This window comes from Pelophylax lessonae (genome assembly GCF_965119305.1).
Source record: "Pelophylax lessonae genome assembly, chromosome: 1".
NCBI lineage: Eukaryota > Metazoa > Chordata > Amphibia > Anura > Ranidae > Pelophylax > Pelophylax lessonae.
The window spans coordinates 238328271-238344842 of NC_138768.1; the positions used below are offsets into that span (position 1 = coordinate 238328271).

The following is a 16572-nucleotide window of genomic DNA, read 5'->3' on the forward strand; positions in this document are numbered from 1 at the left end:
TGCATATGTATTCTGTCCCCTTGATTCAATACTTTGTAAACCACCTTTCGCTGAAATTACAGCTGCAAGTCTATTTGGGTATGTGTCTACCAGCTTTGCACAGCTAGAGTGAAATGTTTGCCCACTATTCTTGCAAAATAGCTTAAGCTCTGTCAGATTGGATGGAGAGCATCTGAACAACAATTCACAAGCCTTGCCATAGATTCCTAATTGGATTTAGGTCTGGACTTTGACTGGGCTATTCTAACACATGAATATGCTTTGATCTAAACCATTCCATTGTAGCTCTGGCTGTAGGTTTAGGGTTGTTCTGTTGGAAGGTGAACCTCCGCCCCAGGCTCAAGTCTTATACAGACTCACAGGTTTTCTTCTAGGGTTGCCCTGTATTTGGCTCAATCCATCTTCCCATCAACTCTAACCAGCTTCCCTGTCCTTGCTGAAGGAAAGCATCCCCCCAACATGATGCTGCCACCACTAGGTTTCACGGTGCAGATGGTGTGTTGAGGGTGAGGTGCAGTGTTCGTTTTCCGCTACACATAGCATTTTCCGCTACACATAGCATTTTGCCTTTAGGTCAAATAGTTCAATTTTGGTCTCATCTGACCAGAGCACCTTCTTCCACACGTTTGCCGTGTCCACCACATGGCTTCTCGTAAACTGCAAATGGGACTTCTTATGGCTTTCTTTCAACAATGGCTTTCTTCTTGACACACTTCCATAAAGGCCAGATTTGTGGAGTGCAGGGCAAATCGTTATCCTGTGGACATATTCTCCCATCTGAGCTTTGGATCCCTGCAGCTCCTTCAGTTACCATGGGCCTCTTGGCTGCTTCTCTGATTAATGCTCTTTGCTCGGCCTGTCAGTTTAGGTGGACGGCCATTTCTTGGTAGGTTTGCAGTTGTGCTATATGCTTTCCATTTTCGGATGATGGATTGAACAGTGCTCAGTGAGAAGTTCAAAGCTTGGGATCTTTTTTTATTTTTTTTTTAATAACCTAACCCAGCTTTAAATTTCTCACAACTTTATCCCTGACCTGTCTGGTGTGTTCCTTGGCCATCATGATGCGGTTTGTTGACTAAGGTTCTCTAACAAACTTCTGAGGACTTCACAGAACAGCTGTATTTATACGAAGATTTAAATTATACACAGGTGGACCATTTACTAATTAGGTGACTTCTGAAGCCAATTGGTTCCACTAGATTTTAGTTAGGGGTATCAAAGCAAAGGGTGTAGAATTCAAATGCATGACACTTTTCAGATATTTGTAAAACATTTTGAAAATCATTTATCATTTTCCTTCCACTTCACAATTATGTGGCATTTTGTGTTGGTCTATCACATAAAATCCCAATACATTTAGGTTTTTGGTTGTATGAATAGTTTTTTAAAGGCACTGGATGTGCCCCGTTCACACCAATGTTTATTACATGTCGATTTTTTCCCCCAGCAATAAAACTGCATACAGGTTATAGATTCCTGCACATTGTGCTGTGACCAGGGCACAGAGAACCATGGTTTTCTTTGAGCCCTTTCAGAATGTGTGCAGAAAAACAGACGACCCCACACCATGGTGTGAACAACGCATAAAGAGTGCCTTAACCGAAAAAAAGGTTTAGGAACACTGGTATAGCCTGTTGATCAAACTTTTCAAAAAAACGTTAAACTACCCCTAGTGAACGTTAAATTAGCCCTACTAAGGCTTTCCAGTGCATAACTTGTTGCACATTTTAAGAATGGTGGAGAAGTAGGGCCAAAGCTATTTTGGCCCTACTTCTGAGGATCACAGAAGTGCACCTCCTTCTGTAGACCTGAGCTGTCATCAGTGACCTCTGTGTAGGTGTGGGCAGGAGAGGCAGCCAACGGAAGCTGCATATTAACTATTGGTGATGTCACGTCCTAGCTGATGTCGGTTCTCCCCTGCACACAGTATCCCTTGCTGGAGACCAGACCAGATTGGCTTCAGAAAAAGGTGCCTGGCAGGCACAAGCTATTACATTTTGTACCTTGTATGCTCCAAACGCTCGGCAAATCAGTTTCCCAAGTAGGGTCTTCAAACCGTCTTTCACTTGGATCATGAATGCCTGTTAATAGGGGGATAACTTAGCCCAGTCAGCGGTCTTTCGACCGCTATACAGTAGAACCCCGGGGCACACAGTCTCGTCCTGTTAGGGACTCGCAGCTTTTCCGCCAATTGTTTAGGAGATATGCCCTGTTTGATGCTTGGAGGGTTTCTCTTCCGGGGGGGGGGGGGGGGGGGTCGCCAGTACACATTTTACTCCGCCCCTCACCGCACGCATTCTCGCATAGACTACTTCTTTGTGAACAATTACACGCTATGTAATGTGAAGTCTGCCAGTGTGCTTCCGATCTCTTGGTCCAATCACACCCCCATTCTGCTCACTTTGTCCTTCCGTATCCCTCAAATCAAACCTTGCCATTGGCAACTGAACAACTTTCTCCTTCAGCACCCTCCCTCCAGAGCTGAACTGGAATCCACCTTGCAGCTCTATTTCTCCGAGAATTCCATTCCCGATGTCTCTCTCTCTCTCTATCTGGGAGGCCGACAAGGCAGTCATTCACGGCAAGTGTATTGCTATTTCTTGGCTATGAAGAGGGACACCGAGGCTGCCAAGTTGCAGGCTGAGAGGCAGCTCAGAGATCTAGAGCATCAGCTACAGCTTGGCTCTTCATCAGGTTGAGAAAGCCCTAATTTGTTTGAAGCAGATGTACTATAATAAAGGCAATAAGGCTCACTCTCTCCTAGCTAAGAAATGACGCAATCACACATCCATAGACCCCACATCAGATTAAAAATAGCTCAGATTGCTTACTCTCCCACCCCCAAGATGTTGTACATGCCTTTGAGGACTTGTATGCCCATCTCTACAGTATAATGGCCCAACATTCCTCATGACCCTCCTTCCCAAGCCCTTTTAGATCAAATGCACCAATATCTTGAACAGAGCGGGATATCCAAGCTCCAATCGTCTGATCTTGTGCCTCTTAACGCCTCCATAACGTCGGAAGAAATCAAATTGACAGTCAAATCCCTGCCAACACATAAGGCTCCCGGCCCCGAAGGATTTCCCTATGAGTATTATGAAACATTTTTACCTGTATCGCTGCCGCACATGTGTAGCCTTTACAATTCCTTCTTACAGGATACCCCCATTCCTACAGGTATGCAGAGCCCTTTTATTACTCTGATCCCGAAACCAGATAAGGACCCCTCTTTATGTGCTAGTTACAGACCCATAACCCTGCTAAACTCAGATCTGAAGATTTTTACCAAGCTTCTCTCCCTTCAAAATAATAGCTGTTCTTCTTAGCCTGGATGCAGAGGAGGCCTTCGACCGCCTAGACTGGCCCTTTCGGTTCGCTACGTTGAGCCATATAGGATTCCGGGGGTGCATTCTTGTGGGCTCTCACTTACCTCTACTGCAATCCTCCCTCTCAGTCTAAAACTCCCTTTTCCCTTCTTTTCAGGTCACCAACGGCACCCGGCAGGGTTGCCCGCTTTCCCCCTTACTGTTTGCTCTATGCGCTGAACCGTTAGTGGCGTCTATTCAAAATAATCAGGACATTCAAGGTATACCGGGATGGGAATTAAAAATTTAATTATTTGCGGACGACATTATCCTTACACTGACACACCCTAGGACCTCCTTGCCCAACCTACATGCTGAGTTAGACCGCTATGGAGCTCGCTCAGGATATAAAACACATCTAAATCAGAGGCTCTCCCTATTAATATACCAGAAGATGAAACCCCTGTCATCTTGCTTTTCTTACTCTTGGAAAACGAAGGCCCTAAAGTACCTAGGTGTCTATATAACCCCCAACTTATGCTACATTATACAAAGAAAATTTTCCTCCGCTCTATCACCACCTCAGAACTCTTCATCAGTGGAGGAGGCACTGTATTTCTCTTGGGACGGATCGCCTTGGTCAAAATGTCCCTTCTCCCCAAATTACTATAACCATATTAAACGCTACCTATACCGGTCCCCTCTACCACACCTTAAAAAGCTACAGGCAGATCTCCTGCAGTTTGTCTGGAATTATGAGCGACAGAGTGCCCCGTTCGGTACTTATGTCGTCACGAGCAGATGGTGGACTAGCATTTCCTAACCTGATTAAATATTATCAAGCGACCCAATTGCACGCTGTGGCCTCTTGGACCACCCAACGCTCCTATAATAAGTGGACTGAAATTGAAAAACTTTGGCTAGCTCCAATTCACCCAAACATCCTATTGTGGAGTGGAGGCATGAGGGTCCCCCCAAACTGTCTACTGGGGGCCATGTCCCAGCTTTGATTGACGTAGCGGATAACATCTCGTCAGTGCCGCCTTGGGTCTGAAGCCTCACTTTTAACCTCCTTTCTCAATCCCGAGATGGAGATGCCAGATAGCCTTACTTTCCCGATGTCCCATCCTTGGGCTTCCAAAAACATATTTCACTTTGGACACTTGGTGGACCCTAGGTCCCGCAGGTTGTTGTCCTTTGATGAACTTCAGAGTAAATATGACCTGCCTCGCCGAGTGTTCTTTGAGCATAATGGCGAATCTGCAGGTATCCAAACTGTTACCCCATCCCTGCAGTTCTCACCTCTTTCACCTTTCGAGCACCTGCGGGGAGAGGCCTGATCTCCAGTATATATCAAATATTGAACTCTTATTCCGTCCAGGAGTGAGGCAAAAACACTCGTATATGCTCCGAAAGGAGAAGATGTTGGGTGAGGAAATTCCCCTTAAGGCATGGCAAACGATCTGGTCCCGGGCAGCCAAAAGTTCTCTGTGCACCTTGTATAAGAAGAATTCCTAGAATATTCTTTCCTTTTGGTATCTGACGCCAGACGTCCTCCATGCTATATATCCCACCAGCTCTGACTGCTGCTGGAGATGCTTTAAGGACCGGGGAACCCTCCTACATATATACTGGACATGTCCACTAATAGCCCCGTTCTGACTTTCAGTGCAGCAGCTGCTGGATGGTCTATTTGGGCTATCCACCCCTTGGTCACCAAAATGTTTATCTCCTAAGGCAGGCCAACCTTCCCCTCCCTAAACCTCACAAGCTGCTGCATCATATCCTCACAGCTGCACACAGTCTGGTGGCCTCTCATTGGAAAAAACGTCTTACACCGCCTCCTGATGCCCTCTACGTAAGGGTTAAAGACATGGAATTAATGGAGAAATTATCCCGAATTGGGGACAGATTGGAGGCTCACAATTGTATTTGGGAGCTGTGGTACCTCTGGGAGGACCCTCCTTGAACTCTTCTCCCCTTCTCATGTTCCTTTTCTTTCTTTTCCCTCCATTTTTTTTTCTTTTCCCTGTTTCACACTTTTCCTTTTCCTCCATTTTTTTTCTTTTCCCTGTTTCACACTTCTCTCCATATCAGAGTTGGTTGAAACCTAATATGTACTAGATTTCTACCACGATGTTGAATGTCACGTTGGACTATGAGATTCTCCTATGAGCAGAAGGTTTGTATTGTACACCTGTTTATGTGCTACTTCATGAAGTCCTGCCTTATTCTTTGTTCAACAAACTAAAACAGTTCAATAAGAATTATCTGAAAACGAAAAAAAAAAAAAAAAAAAAAAAAAATCACACTAGGGCCATGGATATTGAGAAATGAGCCGTGTACTAGATTGCAGAGCCTTCCCAATGGCCTGGATAAAAGGGAAGGGGCTGTGTGTGCGCGCCTGACACCCCCAGTAACAAGACCCTGAAACAGGAGTTGTGTTCCAGAGTTTACCCATAACGGATGGAAGCGACAGAAACCAGCAGAATCTTTCAGAAGAGTGTATAAATATCACGTTATAAAGGGTCCCTTAATGTTTCAGAAAAGAAAGGTACAAGCAATTCAGTTTTTCAGGAACACCTGCCTACTCAAATATTCTATATTTATTTTGTGTGCAGTGTCCCTTTGGATTAGGGATAGGCAGATTATCGGCGGCCAATATGCACTTTCCCCGATAATCGGTATCGGCCCCAGAACTGGCCGATATTGCCGATATTTTTGTGACGTCATTCTGCTTTTAGGCCGCCTCCTCGCTTTGACCAGCCTCGTCTGGAGTCGGGACTAGTCTCGCGGGAGTGCGTCACAGCCATACATCCACCCACATCCACAGGCCCTGTACCAGCCAGCCACAGCCCCTGTGCCAGCCACCCACCAACCACAGGGTGCCAGACAGCCAGCCACGCACAGGCACAGCCCCTGTGCCAGCCAGCCACCCACCACAGGGTGCAAGACAGCCAGCCATTAAGCATTGAACAAAAATGAACATGTTCAGTACCAGATTTGTGTCAAAAACGGTCTTTATCCTTTCAAAACTTTAAATGTACAAAATATCGGCCGATACGTTGTGACCAAAATATCAGTATCGGCCCTGAAAAAAACCATATCGGTCTATCCCTACTTTGGATATTACAAAACCCTCAGTTATGCATGTTCCCCTAAAGGTTTTTTGTAGGGTTTAAAGGGATTGTAAAGTCAGAAGGTTTTTTTATCTTAATGCATTCTATGCATAAATAAAAAAGTCTTCTGTGTGTAGTAGCCCCCTCAGCCCCTCTAATACTTACATTGAGCTCCCCCTCTATCCAGTGTTGTCGACGAGTGCCTCAGCCGTCCGGACCTGAGAAGAAGAGGATCTGGGCTGCCCTGTGCACAGAAGTATAACCAGGGCCGGCGTTAGGGGGGGGGCAAACTGGGAAAATGCCCAGGGCCCCGAGTGTCCAGGGGCCCCCAGCCGCCCCCTGTCAGCGGAGCGGAGGCAGCGTGACACTATGTGCCGGCGGGCGAGGGGCAGACTGATCATTCGGGCAGTCGGGCACTGCCCGAGGCCCCGTGGTTGAGGGGGGGGCCCCACAGCAGTCTGTCCCTGGAGGTGCCTACACACTCTTGCTCAGCTGAGGGGCGGGGCCACACGTTCCCGCCGCGGGGGGCAGCTAGAGTGCAGAGAGAGAAGAGAGCGGAAGACATCTCTCAGCCAGCCCAGCCGTCAGCCACCCACAGGTTGTGACAGGTACGTGGAGATTTCTAGTCTGCTCTGCCTCTGCTGCCTGCTACTGTGCTTATCTGTGTAAGTTCCGATTCCGAAGCACAGTAGCAAGGGGAGGGGGGAGGGGGGTGTCAGTGTGCTACATTTATAGGCTTTGGAAGCAGCCCTTAATATGGTGGGAAACACATTTTGTCAAAGCAATTCCAACCTCTCTCTCTCTGGAATTGCTTTTTTGTTAGACTCTGACTCAGACTCTGACTTTTTTTAGACTCAGACTCTGTGGTGAATTGTGTGTGGGGGGGTATGATACAATGGTGGTGATTGGTGAATTTGGTGGGGAGATCACATGTTGGGTGGGGGGTGGGGGGGGGGGGGGGGGGGGGGGGGGGGGGGGGGGGGGGGGGGGGGGGGGGGGGGGGGAGTGTCAGTGGTGAAATGTGTGGGGTATGACACAGCAGTGCTGACTTTGGTGGGGAGATCACATATTGGTGGGGGTGTCAGTGGTGGTAAGGGGGGGGGGGGATGACACAGCAGTGCTGACTTTGGTGGGGAGATCACATATTGGTGGGGGTGTCAGTGGTGGTAAGGGGGGGGGGGGGATGACACAGCGGTGGTGAATTTTGTGGGGAAATCACATATTGGTAGGGGGTCTGTGGCACCAATATGTGATTTTCCCACAAAATTCACCACTGCTGTGTCATTCCCCCCCCCCCCCCTTACCACCACTGACACCCCCACCAATATGTAATCTCACCAAATTCACCACTGCTGTGTCATACCCCACACATTTCACCACTGACACCCCCCCCCCACCCCAACATGTGATCTCCCCACCAAATTCACCAATCACCACCATTGTATCATACCCCCCACACACAATTCACCGCTGATCTCCTCACCAAATTCACCACTGCTTTGTCATTCGGAGGGAATGTCAAAGCAGTGGTGAATTTGGTGAGGAGATCAGCGGTGAATTGTGTGCGGGGGGGTATGATACAATGGTGGTGTAGCCCCCCCAAAACCACACAATTCACCACTGACACCCCCCACCCTAATATGTGATCCCCCACCAAATTCACCACTGCTGTGTCACCCCCCCCCCTTACACCCCACAAAATGTGATCTCCCCCAAATACTGCTCTCATTCCCCAACACACAATTCACCACTGACACTCGGGGCTGACGATTCAGCACTGCCCCCCCCCCCCCACCAATATATGATCTCCCCCCAAATTCAACACAACACTGTGATCCCCCATCCCAATATGCGATCCCCTTCAGACCTGATCATTCACTACTACCTATCCCCCCCCCCCCCCGACGTCACCTTCCCACCCGCCGTCAGAGAAGAGGCAGTGGGCGGCGCGCATGGAGGAAGAATAGTCCAGTGTCCAGTCGGAGGACACCAGTCCGACCGAGTCGCGACGCCATGGAGGAGGAAGAAGTCAACTCCCGAGCAGCATGGTCACCAGGGAGTCGGGACATGCTGGTCAGGTCACTGTGCATTGAATGGGGACATGCTGGTCAGGTCACTGTGCATTGATGGGGGGGCATGCTATGCTGGTCAGGTCACTGTGCATTGATGGGGGACATGCTAGTCACTGTGCATTGATGGGGGACATGCTAGTCACTGTGCATTGATGGGGGACACGCTGGTCACTGTGCATTGATGGGGGACATGTTGGTCACTGTGCATTGATGGGGGACATGCTGGTCACTTTGCATTGATGGGGGACAAGCTGGTCACTGTGCATTGATGGGGACATGCTGGTCACTGTGCATTGAATGGGGACACGCTGGTCATTCTTGAACCAACCTAATGATTGTTTGTTAAGTCACGCAATTTTTTTACAGTGTAATCCGTCAATGGTGATAGTATTAGAGTTTTTATTCTATATTTGTTGCCCTGGGGCTTTCTATTTAGTGTAAATGAGTAGCGCTATGTGCAGAGCTGTGTATGTTCTTTATATGGCTCTGCTGCTCCTCACCCAGGCCTACTTATAATAGATCTGGGTGAGGAGCAGTAAACATAATAGAATATTATAATTGATGTGATTATAATGATTATGATTATAATTAATTTAATGTTATTTAATTAAAGCATATTTTTATGTAGTTGTATGTTTTATTTGGCTAAATTGATTAAATGCGCCTATATTTTTGGTAGAATATAAAAAAATTTGGGGCCCCACTTTTAGGTTTGCCCAGGGCCACACTTTGTCTAAAACCGGCCCTGAGTATAACATGTCTTTTTTTTCTATTAAAATAACCAACAAAGACTTTACAATTACTTTAAGTGGCTTATTTATACCAGCCGCTGGATTGCCTCACACTGCACTGAAAAACGTAGTGCATGCAGTACTTTTACTGCACACTACCACAACGCAGTGGTGTGAACCAAGCACACAGGAGACCAGGCATTTTGCCTCGTCATGCAGTGGGACTGTACTGGATCAGCCACCAAATGCAGTCCCACCGCATCAGGTGTGAACAAACAATTGAACAGTCCGTTGAAGCGCTCTTTGCATGACTCTTTCACCCAAGTGTTTAACAGTCCGTTGAAGCGCTCTTTGCATGACTCTTTCACCCAAGTGTTTAACGAATACACAGAACTTCCATGGACTTGCTTACAAAAAAGTTCATACATCGCAAACTAAAAAATGCATTCATACTCCTACATAAACCTTAGTTTTCATAGACTTCAGATTTAGAGCAGCCTCAACCTTTTAACCGCAGAGGAGCCCCTAAAATAGGTTTTCAGGTCTCGGGGGAACCCTTACTAAAAATCAATCCAATCAGGGGCAATGGGAAAATGTCCTCTTACTTTGCTCCCCAATAGGAAGGATGCAACCCTTAAGGGTGGCATTTTGACCACCACTAAAGACAACGAAAGATCATTGGTATGTTGCTGGCTCTGCCAAGTAGTGTTGGCCCCAGAATTATGCAGGCATTCACTGATTGGAGGAGAGTCAGCCATAGCTCAAGAAACCCTAGCTGAGAATGGCTAGTGCAGAGGCTCAAAAGTAAGCATAAGGCTAAGTTCACACTTCTGCAACATGCACTGCATGTAAGCAGCAGATTAATTTCAATGGGCTGCCTTATCAACAGAAACTCATGTAAAGAAATCCCTGACCCTATAAAAACAGGCTACAGCACCATGCTATTTGGCACACATGAAAACATGCCACGTTTGCCACGCGTGGGGGGAACCAATAATTATTGGCATACCTGCGCATCTGCTAAACCGGGTCCTGACATGCTGGCAAAGCACAAGCAATTTTGGGAGCCATCCCAAACCACCCACCTAAAATGACTTGCATTTTCCAATGTTCGGGAGGCGCAGGTGATGCATACAGCTGGCCTTAAAAGTGAATGGCTGTACACATCCATACTCTTGCAAATGCCAATGCTTCTGTTCATACTCAAGCCAGTGTTGCGTTTAGTGAAATACTCTATGTGCATGATGAGGCATAATGTCAAGGCACAGGATAATCAAGATTTAGGGGTAAATGGCCATGCATTTGTATGGCTGGCTGTATGCCTGTTGCGACTCCCTAGGCAAAGGAAAATCGCTGGGAATTTTAAGTTTAAGCTTTAAGGCCCCTTTCACAATGGTAGAGTCCTCCAGCTCAGTGAAGAATCTGTCCGCTGATCCCCACTGGGCAAGCAGATTACAGGTCTGTATCTGCTCATGCAGAGCAGACACAGCCCGCTTTTCTCTATGGGTGGTTGGGTGGAAACAGACCACCTGTCTGTTTCCATCCGATCCGATAGATGGGGAATGGAGATGAGGAATGGATCTGCCACCCCATAGATGGCAATAGGTGGTCAGATCAGGTCCACCTTAAAAAAAAAACAAAAAAAAAAAAAACGATCGGATTGTTCCATCAATGTGAAATCTCTAAATATCCTTGTGCATGAGGCCTAAAGTTACTTTATTTTTACTTTATTTTTACATAGTGACAAAATACTGCTGTAGATCAAATTTTCCAAACAAACTAGTTACAATTTTTTTGTCATAACATTCAAACTTGCTACCAGAAACATGGCCAACTATCTCAAGAGTTTAAAACCAATTTATCTCATAAGTAACATTCTAAGTTAAGGAGGTTAACGGCAAGTTGCTACACTGATATGTACTGTCAGAAAACCAACCATTTACAAGTTTCTAGCTGCTGCCATCAAAAAGTTGGTTTCAGTGTTTACATATCCACTTAACTCATATTCTGCACAAAAAGCATCTCAAGTACTTGGAAAAACGAACCAGAAAAAAAAAAATGTTCCCAGTTGAAGTGCTCACATGTGTAAGCCCTTTGATGACTTGGATAAACATTTCATCTACAAATGTGAACTTGATACTGGAAAGAGGGTTTTGGGAGCATGTCTAAATACATTTTACATAAACCTCCTTTTTGGAAATCCTGCATTATTTTACTTGTGGAAGTAACAGGGTAGCATGAGACCTAGACCTAATGAAGTAGTACTTTCTTACCAAGTTTCTAACAATGAAAAAAGATGCATTTCCCAGTCTATATGGCCTGCTTACCTCCGCAAGGAAATGAAACATTCCCATAGTAAGCCCCCCCCCCCCCCCCCCAAATCTCCCCTACCTTGACTGGTAGGGAATCTTCTCCCCGCACCCGCTGTCACAATTTAACAGCTCTTCCCCCAAAACCACACCTTTCAGAATTCTGTGAATGAATGAACTACATCTACAGTTAGCCTCTGCAGCCAATGGCTTGTAGTCAATGAACTGTAAAGGCACTGGTGAGCGCTCTCGTAGGCCATGGATTCTACCTGCCGTTCAAAAACTCTGTCCATAAGAGGTACGGGCAGACAGCTTACTGAGAGTCTGCAGGATCCAGGCATTACACCCGCCATTGCATGCCTTATGGACGGAGGGTAAACAAATATAATTGCACATTTTATTACCTGCAAAAAGAGGCATTTATTTTTTGTAAAAGATGAACTTATCCTTTAAAGAGACATTTATAAAGCTTCTCTTACTGCTTGTGACTTATGGATGTCCACTAGGTGTCACTGCCTGAAACAACTATCCAGTGCCGATACTTTTTCACTCTCTGTAGGGTATAAAGGTGTCCCACAGACCAGGCCTGGCATGTACCAGGTTGATGAGGTGCTTGTGAGACACTCCTTTTGCAATGTTTACTTGAAAGGGGATGTTCCTTCCTTTGCTGACCACTACCTGGGTCATAGGTAAACTTTTGAAACATTAAAATACGCAATGCAAAATTACGTAAAAAAACAACAAAAAACAAGCAAACAAACACTATCCGTTTACATCTGTTTTTCTCTCACTTTTTTCAAAGCAACAAAAATAGACTTGAATTTAAAAGAAAAGGACCTGAACAGACACGGGTGATCTTTAGTTTACATCTGTTCGCTAATAGGAATGCAATGCAGTCAGTCTTTCAGCTGTTAACAGACGAATGACAAATTAGACAGATGGAACACCCTTGTAAAAGGAGCCTCGAAAAAATAAATAAAATAATAATAAAAGTAATGTAAAACAAAAATGACAGCTCACATATGCTCAGATTGTACTGGTGCATATTAAGCCAGCAGAGTAAAATTCTGTAAGGCCAGTGGCAAGACCAAGACTAGAATGTAGCAACTTTTACCCCTGCCATGGAGATCCGACCCCGATTGAGAGATGCAGCGACAATTTGAATTTCCTGGCTGCACCGAGATGGAAAAGAGTGTGCAGGATGTGTACAAGTGTGAGTCCATGCAGTAAAGAGACACGTTGAAGATGTCCCTATTCAAGCCTTTAGCTAAAAAAAGATACCATCTAAATAGATCTGTATTAGATGACTGGCATTCCAATTTGTCTAAAGGCTTGAAAAAGAGGGACATCCTCAAAATAGCACTGTTAGCTCAAATCTCATCAGGAGGCAATTTACAAGATGATATACAGCCCTTCAGTCCCAATCTCCCCTAGATAGTGAATTTTCTCTCGTCTGGCCAGGAGTAGTGACGACACATAGCACTCAAGCTTAGCGCAGACACAACTGTTTATTTCAAGTCTCTCTCACATATTTAAAGGATATTTGGGCGGCAAAAACTGCTTGAAACTGGTTACAGTTCATGAGTCAATTTAATAGGACATATCTCACAGAAACAGTTACATGAAAAGGCTTTTGTTTTCCCTATACACCTGTGTAAGTGTGGGGTGTCGTGTGTTGGAGATTGCGTTTGTGGGAGAGCCGCTCTGTCTGTGTTCAGCTGTCATGTGTTAATGTAAGCAATTGTCAATTGTTTATGGGTGGTGTCAGTAATCTCTATGCAAAATATCCAACTGTCAAGTGTTCAAATAAATGAATGGAAAGGTGTTTAACATGTCAATGTCTTGTCATCTAAATGCAAAATATAGCTGTCTGATGTCCAAGGGTGTATGAATGAGTGTTAGTTTGGCTCCTTAATGACATTAGCAAGGGCCCACATTCCATCGTAGAATGAGCCCTAGCTGAGATGTAATATAAAATAGAATATTTTTAGTAAGGTACGTTAATACACTCTTTCAAGCACCTTACCACAAGGACTCACTTGTACACAGCCTGCACCCTCTTTGCCATCTCAATTAAGCCTGGAGATTCAGATCGCCACTGCATCTGTCATCTGGGTGCAGATCTCATCTACAGGAGTAACCACTGCTATATCTCCTCTGGTCCTGCCACTAGCCATGGTGAGTGGGGTTACACAGAACTGTACCCTGCTGGACTGATATGCACCAGTACACGCTGAGCATACAAGTTACATATTTTTTTTTTTAAATTGCATAATTGCATGAGATCCATGTGCTTTTTTCCTGCTTTTGTCCAGACCATTCGGAAACAAGGATGTCACTGTATGCAAGCTGATTAAGGGCTTATGCACACAGGGCTTAAAAACATCCCTTTATAGGTTTTTTTCTGCCTGTATACAAAGCTCAAATGTTAACCTGTGTGTCCATGCACAGAGGCATTTACATGCATATTACAAGAGGAAAGAGAAATGTTTGCAGGCAGAACCACCAAACCCCATTGTTGGTCACCAAAAACCCCCCACTAGGAGAGGAGTTTTTTTTTTTTTTCAAAAAAGAACCACAAACACACACAAACGCAGCAGAATGCGCATAATCATTAGACAGGTTTAGGCACATTCATGCGTCAAATATTCTGGCCACCAGAATGCATCAATGCGTTATTTGCACAAGTGCACATTAATGCAGCTTTTACCGTGTTTTTAAGCAAAAGAGGCTAAGCAGATGCCCTGTGTGCATGAGGCCTTCATGTAATCAGGATCTGCACTTCAAACACTTGTAAATTTAGAAATCCACTAGATCACAGCTGTGAAAATTCTGCAGAAATTCTGCAAGAAAAACAGACATGAGAGAAGGAGTACTAAAAAGCTTTCGACAGCCTTAAAGCGGAATTGCACTGTATCTGAGCACCACAAACCAAAAGCGCTATTTAATTCAATTTTAATATTCAAAGCAATCTCCATCCATCCATGTCCCCATGCTTTATTTTGTAGAGAAATCAATTACAAAAACACCCCCTAGCATTTCCTGGCAGTGGCCATCTTGGGTAAGGGCAGATGATTGATGTAGCATTTACTTCCTGGAATCTATCTGTCCTTAGCTCAAGCATGAATGCAGGAGGGTGTGCTTAGCTGAGAGAACCCCTCCTCCTGAAGACTATGGGGATGTAGGACATTTGCCTAGGCATAAAACAAGTAACTAAAAAAATGTGTTAAAAAAAGTTTTTTTAAACTATGATATACTATCCCATTACTAATGCCAGCTGTAAAAAGATTCAAAATAGTCAAATGTTGATTGAGAGAGTAAAGTTCCGCTTTAAAGCCGGCCATATATAGTGCCATTTTCTTTCCTGCAACAATTTGGGGGTGGGGGGCGCGGGAAGCTGTCCCTGCCGGAAGAACAGTGATTTTTGCTAGAGGCTATAGCCGAGGGCAACAGTCGCATGAAAAGTCCGACAGGCTAGTTGTACCCAAGTTGATCGATCAGCTTGGGTACAATTGGCCTGCCCATACATTGTTCGAATCTTGGCCTGTTCAGCAGGGACCAGCTGAGGTTTGAACCACTGATGGGAGCCTTTAGTGTACAGCTGATAGATGGGATAGTATAGTATAAACCATGGCAATAAACACTTCAAACTAAATGCATAATCTCACCAAGCAACACAAATACGCCACTTACTAGGCAAATAGAACATATTGCAAGGAAAACTGAACTGGAGCTAAAGCTTTACTTTTAAAATGTGTAAAATCTGTAATGTTTTATCTGCCTTTTCTTTGGATTCAGAAAAGCAAGGATTCAGTAAAATATTACAAACTATTTGCCTGGATGCCTAGTTTTGATACAACTGTGTACTGTGAGATTTTAAACTGTCATAGCAACTTTTTTCCTTTGATTTACCTACTCTTGTGCTATAAAACACCAAATACATTTTGCCAGGTACAGGGCAGAGCTACATAAAAAAAAAAAAAAAATCTTCCCTTGGGAACAAGTTCGAGAACTAACCAACACAGTGGACATACATGACCGCTGAGAAAGGAAGACTATTTTTGACGAGAAATGCCCTGTCTAATCTATTGAAAATTATCAGATCTCTGTGTATTGCAGGCCCAAGAAAGATTTATCAATATGCAAGCCCAACTCCTAATGTTAAAGCTTCAGAACATGTTCTTTCATGAATTCTCGGAAAGTTAAACATGCATAGAAATTAGGTAAGCATTAAAAATACACACCAGCCCGGCAGGCACTGACGTTCATTACACCAGAAGCTGTACATGGGCAAAATCCTTCATTGGGAGGGTAGTCCGATCCATTTGCAAACAAGTAGTTGGGTGCAGTGTACCGATATGTAGGGATACCTCTGTAAGAGTCTTCCTTATCATACACGAATTTCAGAGACCTAAAATATGCAAAATGTAAGCTTTCAATTTTAACTTTGTGATTAACGTGCACCAAAAAAAAAAAAAAACAAACAAAAAAAAAACAGTATTTCCATTTTGTTAAAATTTTAGTGTAGACTTTTGCCAAAAAAGTTTAAAGACAGAATGGAAATGTAATGAGGAAAGGAATGAAATGTGTCTAATAGAGGAAGGACTAGGCTACACTTTTAGTTAATTCCTATATAAAAGTAAAAAAAGGTATCTTCAGCTCCTAATTTCCACTTTAGATCTCTTTCCAAGTTGACAGCCCTTCACAAACCAATCCAACCCTACAATTATGCCATATCCCACCCAACTGATGTCATACATTTTGCCTTTTGGCCAAACCCCAAATTTTAGTATTACAAATGTACTATGTTTCAAAATGATTTACAAGGTAGCGGAAAAGTTAAGAACCTTTTTGCCATTTCTTGACCAGTTACAATTCTCAGGGTAAAAAAACAAAATTAAAATAAAGCAGAATGGTCTCGCAGAAAAGATAGGATAAGGGTGGGGCTTATGGAGAGAGCATGCCTTAGGCCTCATGCACACAGACATCTACAGGCTGCAATGGCCTCTAGAGTAAAATCCTTGGTGTCTTCC

The 16572-nt window shown here is 44.6% G+C and overlaps 1 protein-coding gene across 2 annotated transcripts in view; it reads right to left on the reverse strand.

Moving 5' to 3' along the window:
• Nucleotides 1-16572, reverse strand: part of SCARB1 (scavenger receptor class B member 1) — a 216167-nt gene that overhangs the window by 49662 nt on the left and 149933 nt on the right. For both annotated transcript variants that reach the window (XM_082244085.1, XM_082244084.1), the window contains exon 7: nt 15784-15950. In XM_082244085.1, the coding sequence (XP_082100211.1) occupies nt 15784-15950 (167 nt within the window). The remainder of the gene's footprint in view (nt 1-15783; nt 15951-16572) is intronic.